This window comes from Notolepis coatsorum (assembly GCF_963971535.1).
Source record: "Notolepis coatsorum genome assembly, chromosome: 16".
NCBI lineage: Eukaryota > Metazoa > Chordata > Actinopteri > Aulopiformes > Paralepididae > Notolepis > Notolepis coatsorum.
The window spans coordinates 4,332,458-4,344,021 of NC_140180.1; the positions used below are offsets into that span (position 1 = coordinate 4,332,458).

General features: G+C 43.3%; 1 protein-coding gene across 1 annotated transcript; it reads left to right on the plus strand.

The window, feature by feature from the left end:
• Nucleotides 1–1,841: 1,841 nt before the first annotated feature.
• Nucleotides 1,842–10,649, plus strand: LOC311242429 (uncharacterized protein; the record flags this gene model as incomplete). Its single annotated transcript, XM_084331392.1, has 3 exons — nt 1,842–4,216; nt 4,304–4,314; nt 8,224–10,649. The coding sequence occupies exons 1-3, from the start codon at nt 1,902–1,904 to the stop codon at nt 10,647–10,649; spliced, it is 4,752 nt and encodes a 1,583-aa protein (XP_084187518.1). The 5' UTR covers nt 1,842–1,901.
• Nucleotides 10,650–11,564: the final 915 nt, after the last annotated feature.

Below are 11,564 nucleotides of genomic sequence, written 5' to 3' on the forward strand. Positions count from 1 at the left end.
TCTAGAGCTGTGAGTCATTTTAGTCTCCTATACTGTAAAGGGGTGAGATAGAAGTATACGCAGGGCTGTCGTTTATAGATCTCGCATCAAAGGTTTGAAAATATCCTGCATGCTCTTTGTTTCGTTTCATTTCCTTCTTTGTCATGTTTGAATTGGTTCCTGGCATCAGCATGTTTCATATGCATGAGTGGATCTTTGATCTCAGATAGTGATCTAGACAGATCTGACAGGCTTGCTGTTCTATTTCTATTTATTTATTCAATTTACCTATTTCAAGGAAGCTATAAAAGGAAGGGTCGTCACTGTGTAGCGAGTGAACACACATTCCACAAGTGTGGACGTTTTCAGTTCTGCCGACATTGACTTGAATAATGGGATCCATCATCTCGTTGTTAATGACCTGCCATTTAGACAAGTTATTAGCTCGGAATCATCGGCAATTTGTTGCGTTGTTAACTAGCTAACGTTTGATATATTGGTTGATGTATATTTCCTCAGATAGCTGGTATATTTTGAATTTTAATACAGGCTTCAATAGAACCGACACCAAAGTCTGACACCAAGCAGAGCATAGAACGCTGGTGTTCTGACGTAGTAACCCTTCTTTCTTTTGTAGCTTCCTTGACCTCTTTCAGTAAACTGCAAAAGTCTACTACCTTAGCTGAAAAAGGTAAAACTTGTTTAACCTTGGCAAAGGTACCCCTATTATCATTATTAGTATAATAATTATTTTATCAATTTTCTTTACCACAGTATCAGGATCACATATTGACGTCACAGTGCTTATAGAATGAGTGCACCAGGGAACTTGGGCTGCAGTTTTGCATGACTGCCAGTAGATGGCATACTTTATACAGGAACCCACTGTTAAACTCTGCCAGTTTGGCTGAGACACTATACTAGTCTGATCATTACTGCATCTACGAGGCTGCATAGATAGAAGAAATGGTGATTGCCTTAAACATCTGCAAAGACATGTATGATTTATTATTATTATTATGAATGCACACAATCAATCTGTATAACACTACCATTTTCTTTTTTGATTTAAAGGCACGTACCCCTCTCTAACTGCTCTAACGCCTTTATGCTGGCATTGGGAGGGATTATGTCTTGTTGGCTCAAGGTAAAGGTTATTTAAAAAACGATTGTGTGGATTTGCTGCCGCAACACTGAATTATCGTCGGCGTGTACATGGCCTGTGGTCTGGGAGCTGTCCAGTGCTGAAACCGTTGCAAGACAGTCACAGATAAAGTTGTTTATCTAATGCAAACTGGAGTCATAGTCTGTAAGATGAATGAAAGGGGGGGGGGGGCATCATTTCCAGATGCATGGCAGAATCTAAGGATTGGATACATTTTCTTTTTTAATTTGAGCTTTGCTTCAACAATCTCCCCTTGTGATCTCTCTATACCTAACAGAATCTCCTCAACTGACTACCGGCACTATTTATGCGGCAAGGAATGTTCCGATATAATCTATTTTCTTCAATGACTGATCCTGGAATCCAGTGTAATCTTTGACCACCTCACCACCTAATGCATCAGCCTCCTTCGGTCACATGGTGTCGCTGTTCACCAGTAAATCTTATGGCGAGGCAGTGAGGTACAGTAGCCACGACGACACACCCATCCACCCAGGGTAGACCTCCACCAGCTTCAGCAAGAGCAGAAGATATGCTTATTTATGTTAAAAGTAACAGAAATACCGGACGGATGCCTACTTTGGGAGATTCTTAAGGCCTTATTGCTATAGAACGCATATAAGTCTGTCGTAACAGGGAACTGCTTTTTCTTTTCTCTCTAAAAAGGATGTATCTGCACGCTTTCTCAGCCGTCTTTGTGTTCTGCACGACATGGCCAGGCGCCTCGTCTGTGACGCGCTACTCCATACCCGAGGAGATGGAGAGAGGGTCCGTCGTGGCGAATTTAGCCGCAGACTTGGGACTCGGGCTTGGAGGTCTGGCTCAACGAGAGGTAAAACTTGATATTTTCCATAACAAGAAATATCTAGATGTTAACAAAAACACAGGAGAGTTGTATATTGTCGAAAAGATGGACAGGGAAGACCTCTGCCCGACTAAAACGGCAACAGCCTGCTTCGTTAAACTAGACGTGGTTGTTCAAACCCCCTTGAGAATTTTTAACATTGAATTGGAAATCACGGACATAAATGACAACTCACCCCATTTTCGGAGGGACCGAATAGAACTAGACGTGTCAGAATCTGCTACGCCGGGGGAGAGATTCTCACTGCCCAACGCCGTGGACCCAGACGTCGGTGTAAACACAGTAAAAACATACAAGCTGAGTGACAGTGAACATTTTACCATTGAAATTCAGACCGGCAGTGATGGGACGAAATACGTCGACTTGGTATTGACCAACGCGTTAGACAGAGAAGCAGGGGCGGTACATCAGCTAATATTGACCGCCGTGGACGGCGGGGCCCCCGTGCAGCGCTCCGGGACCGCCGACGTCATTGTCCGGGTGCAGGACACGAACGACAACGCCCCTCGGTTCGACAAGCCGGTTTACACCGTCAACATGACGGAGAATCCCCCCGCAGGCACGCTGGTGATGAAACTGAACGCTACGGATCTGGACGAGGGCCCGAACGCGGAGCTAGTTTACTCGTTCACCCTGTACACGTCGGAGAAAACACAAGATGTCTTCGCGCTGAACCCCAACACCGGTGAGATAACGGTGAAGGGGACTATCGACTACGAGGACATGACCTTCTACGAGATGCATGTCGAGGCTAAGGACAGGGGAACGCAGCCCTTACTGGGTCAGTGTAACGTCGTGGTGCACGTGACTGATATGAACGACAACTACCCCGAGATAACCATACAGTCGGTCAAGGGCACGGTTAATGAGAACATCCCGGTGGGAACGGTGATAGCCCTGGTTAGCGTCAGCGACAGGGACACCGGAGATAACGGCAAAGTGAGCCTCGCCATAAATCACGCCCTCCCCTTTATCCTCAACAAGTCCTCCGATAGGCCGATCCATTACAACCTCATAGTGTCAGAGCCCTTAGATCGTGAGAAAGTGCCGGAATATGACGTCACGTTCGTCGTGACGGATGCGGGCACGCCCCCTTTGTCAGATAACGAAACGATAACTGTGCATCTACTGGATGTTAATGACAACGCACCACGGTTCCCCCAGTCCTTCTATACGATACGTGTGACAGAGAACAACGCGCCTGGGGCCTTGCTGAGTTCCCTCACTGCGTTTGACCCAGACCTCCATGAAAACCAGTATCTAGTTTACTTCATCTTAGAGAAGGAGATCGCCAACACCTCCATGTCCATGCTGTTCTCCATCAACCCAGAAAACGGCAACCTTTACGCACTAAAGACCTTTGACTATGAGATGGAGAAGGAGTTCCTTTTCCACATTGAGGCCAGAGACTCTGGTGTTCCTCCGCTCAGCAGTAACGTCACCGTTCACATCATCATTGTGGACCAGAATGACAACACTCCGGTCATAGTGTCTCCATGGCGCGCGCACGGCTCAGTGGTGGAGGAAAAGATCCCCAGATCCACCGATAAAGGATCCCTGGTCTCCAAGGTGATAGCCATAGACACAGACTCGGTACAGAACTCTCGGATCACCTACCAGTTTCTACAGGTGACTGATGCCACCTTGTTCAGTCTGGACCAATACAACGGAGAGATCCGGACTATGAGAATGTTCAGCTACAGAGATCCACGTCACCAAAGGATGGTTGTTGTTGCCAAGGACAACGGGGAGCCTGCTCTCTCTGCTACAGTCACCATCAAGCTGTCCACAGTGGAGACTGCCGTTAAGGCCTACTCTGACATGACTGAAGTGCCTCTGGAATACGACATCTTCTCAGACTTGAACCTGTATCTGGTCATCGGCCTGGGCTCCGTGTCCTTTCTCTTACTGATCACCATATTGGTCACCATCGTGCTCAAGTGTCAGAAAGCCAAGCCCAGCAACTCAGGTGCTCCCTGTAGGAACAGTGTGATCAGTGAGAGGAACTCCACCATCGCAGACTCCACTCTGGTCTCCAACGACGCCTACTGGTACAGTCTGTTTCTAGCGGAGACCAGGAAAGGAAAGCTGGTGGTTAGACAGCCTGCACCAAAGGGCTCCAGATACATCGTGTCCAGTATACCAAGGAGCACAGGGATGTCAGAGACCAGTGACTCAGCAGCCTCTACACTGCAGGTAGGACAAGAGTTCTTCTTAATGACCTAAGGAAAGCATAATGTATCTTTGTAAGACTCAGACCATTACGCACAGGTTTTACTCTTCATCTAAAACAGGCCACAGGGAGGTCGGGGCTGCAACATATCTATAGCAATGATTCAATAACAACAACAACATATCTATAGCAATGATTCAATAACACCAACAACATATCTATAGCAATGATTCAATAACAACAACAACAACATATCTATAGCAATGATTCAATAACAACAACAACATATCTATAGCAATGATTCAATAACACCAACATATCTATAGCAATGATTCAATAACACCAACATATCTATAGCAATGATACAATAACACCAATCTATAGCAATTATTCAATAACATCAACATATCTATAGTAATGATTCAATAACACCAACATATCTATAATGATTCAATAACGCCAACATATCTATAGCAATGATTCAATAACAACAACAACATATCTATAGCAATGATTCAATAACACCAACATATCTATAGCAATGATTCAATAACGCCAACATATCTATAGCAATGATTCAATAACACCAACATATCTATAGCAATGACTAAATAACACCAACATATCTGTAATGATTCAATAACGCCAACATATCTATAGCAATGATTCAATAACACCAACATATAACGATTCAATAACACCAACATATCTATAGCGATGATTCAATAACACCAACATATTTATAGCAATGATTCAATAACACCAACATGGGTCATTTCATTATATAGAAATAAACGAGTCAGCAGTCTAATGCAGGTAATAATTATATTGGTTCCAATGCCTATATTTTCTCTCAACCTGCTCTTTACGAATATGTACTGTTTTACTGTAGGTTATGGAATTATAAATAACAAGACTATATACTTCTATTTAAATCATCACTAATAACTCATCAATATATACAGCAGTTAATCACCTTAAAAGGTAAATGCTACTCAATTAAACAATTCTGATATTACATTTTGGTCAAGAACATTTCATGCAATTTCTGTTGACATCAACCATAACCAAGATACATTAATATTGAGCCAGTTATGTAATGGAGATGTTTTCCTCATTGTGGAACAGTTGTCTAATGATCACATAATAGGCTATTGATTGAACACAGAGATGACACAAATACAGATTTAAATTGAGAACTATTTGCATAAAAGTTGGGCTTTTTAATGTAAGCATTAGTTAGTCTTCTATAAAATCGTATTACACGCAGAGGCTTATGATATGCACATACTGTAGTGACTAGATTGAATACTTTACTGCCAGGTTGCCATGACAGCAGCCTACACTACAGAGGAAGGCAGAGCGAGAGGAGCGGACAGCTCCGTGGTGCTGAAACAGCAACCAACGTAATGTAATATAGGAGCGGACAGCTCTGTGGTGCTGAAACAGCAACCAACATAATATAGGAGCGGACAGCTCCGGGGTGCTGAAACAGCAACCAACATAATATAGGAGCAGACAGCTCCGTGGTGCTGAAACAGCAACCAACGTAATATAGGAGCGGACAGCTCCGTGGTGCTGAAACAGGAACCAACGTATAGGAGAGGACAGCTCCGTGGTGCTGAAACAGCAACCAACGTAATATAGGAGCGGACAGCTCTGTGGTGCTGAAACAGCAACCAACGTAATATAGGAGCGGACAGCTCTGTGGTGCTGAAACAGCAACCAATGTAATATAGGAGCGGACAGCTCTGTGGTGCTGAAACAGCAACCAACGTCATATAGGAGCGGACAGCTCTGTGGTGCTGAAACAGGAACCAACGTAATATAGGAGAGGACAGCTCTGTGGTGCTGAAACAGCAACCAACGTAATATAGGAGCAGACAGCTCCGTGGTGCTGAAACAGCAACCAACGTAATATAGGAGAGGACAGCTCTGTGGTGCTGAAACAGCAACCAACGTAATATAGGAGCGGACAGCTCTGTGGTGCTGAAACAGCAACCAACATAATATAGGAGCAGACAGCTCCGTGGTGCTGAAACAGCAACCAACGTAATATAGGAGCGGACAGCTCTGTGGTGCTGAAACAGGAACCAACGTAATATAGGAGAGGACAGCTCCGTGGTGCTGAAACAGGAACCAACGTAATATAGGAGCGGACAGCTCCGTGGTGCTGAAACAGCAACCAACGTAATATAGGAGCGGACAGCTCCGTGGTGCTGAAACAGCAACCAACGTAATATAGGAGCGGACAGCTCCGGGGTGCTGAAACAGCAACCAACATAATATAGGAGCGGACAGCTCTGTGGTGCTGAAACAGCAACCAACATAATATAGGAGCGGACAGCTCCGGGGTGCTGAAACAGCAACCAACATAATATAGGAGCGGACAGCTCCGGGGTGCTGAAACAGCAACCAACATAATATAGGAGCGGACAGCTCCGGGGTGCTGAAACAGCAACCATAATATAGGAGCGGACAGCTCCGTGGTGCTGAAACAGGAACCAACGTAATAGAGCAGTGGACAGCTCCGTGGTGCTGAAACAGCAACCAACGTCATATAGGAGCGGACAGCTCCGTGGTGCTGAAACAGGAACCAATGTAATATAGGAGCGGACAGCTCCGTGGTGCTGAAACAGCAACCAACATAATATAGGATTGGACAGCTCCGGGGTGCTGAAACAGCAACCAATGTCATATAGGAGCGGACAGCTCCGTGGTGCTGAAACAGCAACCAACGTAATATAGGCGCGGACAGCTCTGTGGTGCTGAAACAGGAACCAACGTAATATAGGAGCAGACAGCTCTGTGGTGCTGAAACAGCAACCAACGTCATATAGGAGCGGACAGCTCTGTGGTGCTGAAACAGGAACCAACGTAATATAGGAGCGGACAGCTCCGTGGTGCTGAAACAGCAACCAACGTAATATAGGAGCGGACAGCTCCGTGGTGCTGAAACAGCAACCAACGTAATATAGGAGCGGACAGCTCCATGGTGCTGAAACAGCAACTGACGAAAGATAGGATACATTCTCTCATCTTTTCTCTGTATACATTTTGGATTGAGGTCACAATAAACGAAAGTCCAGATAACTAGGAATAGGATAGGAATAGGAATCCCATTCATATGTTGATCTATAGTCAGTTTAGTTTGGATGCTCTCTGGTGATTTATTGTCTTCCCTGAATCCCCCATGTGCGTAAATCCTGTGCGTAAAATGGATTCAAATATGCATTGTGAATGATAGCCCAGCACCTAACCTTTTATATTCTAAACAATTATAATTTTGAAATCTCAACACATATATAAATATAGGCTGGATGGAATTTAAGTCAAAACTCACACACAAAACCATCAAATACAACCTAACCTTTACAGTTTGGTATCTGTGAATTGCTACCTTTTTCTCGATTCCAAAGATTGCATATACCTAGAACTCATTTGTTATTATACATAAAAACATATTTAACGGTACAGGTGAATACAATTTCGCTGCGGACCAGATAAACGTCAGAGAGTAGCGACTCAGCAGCCTCCACTTTACAGGTAAGAGAAAACATGTATGATATAATCATACTGTGGCTGTTCTAAGATAATATATTACCCCATTTCTGTGCATAAAAGACATGCGTAAAAGTGTTTCCACAGTGAGTGATGGATGCAGATTTGTAGTGATCCAATTTTGAAAGGATTGGTTATATATATATATATATATATATATATATATATATATATATATATATATATATATATATATATATATATATATATATATATATATATAAAACACTAGGAGTGTGGTAATCTAGAAGCACAATTGCATGGTGTGTGCACACAGTGGCGCTGCTTACTAGAAAGACATTTTTCCTTCTGGCGTAATCATCTCAGTACGGAAGAGGAACGAGGCGGGTGCTCTTCACGAACCCGTCTTTACACGGACTTTCATCGCCTAAAACACAATGGCTTATTAATCAACAAGACAAATCAATGCAGAACAGATTTTTGGTGTTTGGTTCTCCCTGACATTCAAAATTTAACTAGAAATGGAATCGCCTATCGGATTGCAGGCATGGAGAAGGTACGTCTCGCTGTTCTTTGTGTTCTCCACAGTCCTAACAAAGGCGTCTGCCGTCACCCACTATTCTATCCCCGAGGAGATGGAGGAAGGTTCAGTTGTCGCCAATTTAGCAACTGATTTGGGAATCGACGTGAAGATTTTGAGCAAACGGAAGATGCGTTTGGATGTAATTGCTAACAAAAAGTACGTAGATGTGAACATAGACACGGGGGAGCTGTACATTGTGGAAAAAATGGACCGGGAGTATCTCTGTACGTCCAAAGCTACGTGCTTCATTAAAATGGAAGTTGCATTAGAGAATCCGGTAAGAATTTTCAACATCGAACTGGAGGTTATGGACATAAATGATAACACTCCTCATTTTAGAAGGGACATCATAAACATTGATATTTCAGAATCGACTGGAGTGGGCGAGCGGTTCTCATTAAGCAATGCAGTGGATCCCGACGGAGGTACAAATTCAGTTAAGACCTATCATGTAAGCAAGAGTGAATACTTTGATATTGAGATTCAATCGGGAAGGGATGGCTCCAAATTCGCAGATCTAATATTGAAAAAGGCTTTAGATAGAGAGAAGCAGGCCACCCACGATCTAATACTCACCGCTGTGGATGGTGGAGCGCCCACCCGCTCGGGTACAGCAAACATAATTGTGCGTGTGCTTGACACTAATGACAACGCCCCTCAATTTGACAAAGGCAGCTATACCATTGATATGATGGAAAACTCTCCAATTGGGAGCCTGGTAGTTAAAATTAATGCCACTGACTTGGATGAAGGTCCAAATTCTGAGATAACGTACTCTTATAGCCTATACACATCAGAGAAAACCCAAGATACGTTCAGTTTAAGCCCAACCACCGGTGAAATTATGGTAAAAGAAATGATAAATTATGAAGATTTCAAAATGTATGATATGGAAATTATAGCAACAGATAATGGAGTAAATCCATTGTCAGGACAGTGTAAAGTTACAATTATAGTTAGCGATATGAATGACAATCATCCAGAAATATCTATAAAATCATTTCAAAGTCCAGTCAAGGAAAATATAGAAGTAGACACAGTGATAGCAGTAGTCAGTATCGGTGATAAGGATTCAGGTGACAATGGAATAGTTGATCTAAGTATTCCTGATAATATGCCTTTCAAACTGAGAGAATCCGCTGATAACTATTTTGAGCTGGTAGTTTCAGAACCACTGGACCGTGAGAAGGTTCCAGAATATGACATCACTTTCACCGTTACAGACAGAGGTTCTCCTCCGTTATCTGACAATGAAACGATGACTTTAGAACTATTGGATGTTAATGACAACATTCCACGGTTCCCCCAGTCCTTCTATACGATACGTGTGACAGAGAACAACGCGCCTGGGGCCTTGCTGAGTTCCCTCACTGCGTTTGACCCAGACCTCCATGAAAACCAGTATCTAGTTTACTTCATCTTAGAGAAGGAGATCGCCAACACCTCCATGTCCATGCTGTTCTCCATCAACCCAGAAAACGGCAACCTTTACGCACTAAAGACCTTTGACTATGAGATGGAGAAGGAGTTCCTTTTCCACATTGAGGCCAGAGACTCTGGTGTTCCTCCGCTCAGCAGTAACGTCACCGTTCACATCATCATTGTGGACCAGAATGACAACACTCCGGTCATAGTGTCTCCATGGCGCGCGCACGGCTCAGTGGTGGAGGAAAAGATCCCCAGATCCACCGATAAAGGATCCCTGGTCTCCAAGGTGATAGCCATAGACACAGACTCTGTACAGAACTCTCGGATCACCTACCAGTTTCTACAGGTGACTGACGCCACCTTGTTCAGTCTGGACCAATACAACGGAGAGATCCGGACTATGAGAATGTTTAGCTACAGAGATCCACGTCACCAAAGGATGGTTGTTGTTGCCAAGGACAACGGGGAGCCTGCTCTCTCTGCTACAGTCACCATCAAGCTGTCCACAGTGGAGACTGCCGTTAAGGCCTACTCTGACATGACTGAAGTGCCTCTGGAATACGACATCTTCTCAGACTTGAACCTGTATCTGGTCATCGGCCTGGGCTCCGTGTCCTTTCTCTTACTGATCACCATATTGGTCACCATCGTGCTCAAGTGTCAGAAAGCCAAGCCCAGCAACTCAGGTGCTCCCTGTAGGAACAGTGTGGTCAGTGAGAGGAACTCCACCATCGCAGACTCCACTCTGGTCTCCAACGACGCCTACTGGTACAGTCTGTTTCTAGCGGAGACCAGGAAAGGAAAGCTGGTGGTTAGACAGCCTGCACCAAAGGGCTCCAGATACATCGTGTCCAGTATACCAAGGAGCACAGGGATGTCAGAGACCAGCGACTCAGCAGCCTCTACACTGCAGGTAAGGAAGTCTCCAGTCTAAACAAACAATTACGCACGGCTATTACGCACGGGAATCGGAGCGTAAAACGAGTTCACCATTGATAAACAATAATGTTATACCCACCTGCAAGCTAAGCAATGGCTTGTTAGGGGATTCATTTGAATACATTCTCTGCCTAAAAGCCACACATAAAATGTCTTAAAAATGGGTGAGAAATATTACTTTTTAAATGACATATGTTTAGATTTGTAAGAAAACAACAAAAATACAAATCTATCAAGCTTTTTACTGCAACGAATAACAAACACATTCCCTCATTTCAATAAAGAAAGAGGTAATAGTCTGATTGTATGTAAAATAATAAAACTAATTTAAAACACCACCAGATGTCTAAATACAAGGCTTTCAGACCAAATACCACTGGTCACTTTACCCAAACAAATACACTTTCTCAATTAAAACAACCTTATGTTTGTCATAAACCTACATAATCGCACACTCTGTATTTCCTATGGACTACTTGATTACCGTGGACTAATTTCTTCGCTACAAAAAGGCTAATTCATTGTCGTTTAAAACAAGATGCAGGAAGGCCGGGGCATTAACATATCTATAGCAATGATTCAATAACACCAACATATGTATAGCAATGATTCAATAACACCAACATATCTATAGCAATGATTCAATAACACCAACATATGTATAGCAATGATTCAATAACACCAACATATCTATAGCAATGATTCAATAACAACAACATATCTATAGCAATGATTCAATAACACCAACATATCTATAGCAATGATTCAATAACAACAACATATCTATAGCAATGATTCAATAACAACATATCTATAGCAATGACTCAATAACACCAACATATTGTCATTATACAGAGATAAATGAGTCAGTGGTCTATCCTGCAGGTAATAATTGTATTGGTTCCAACAC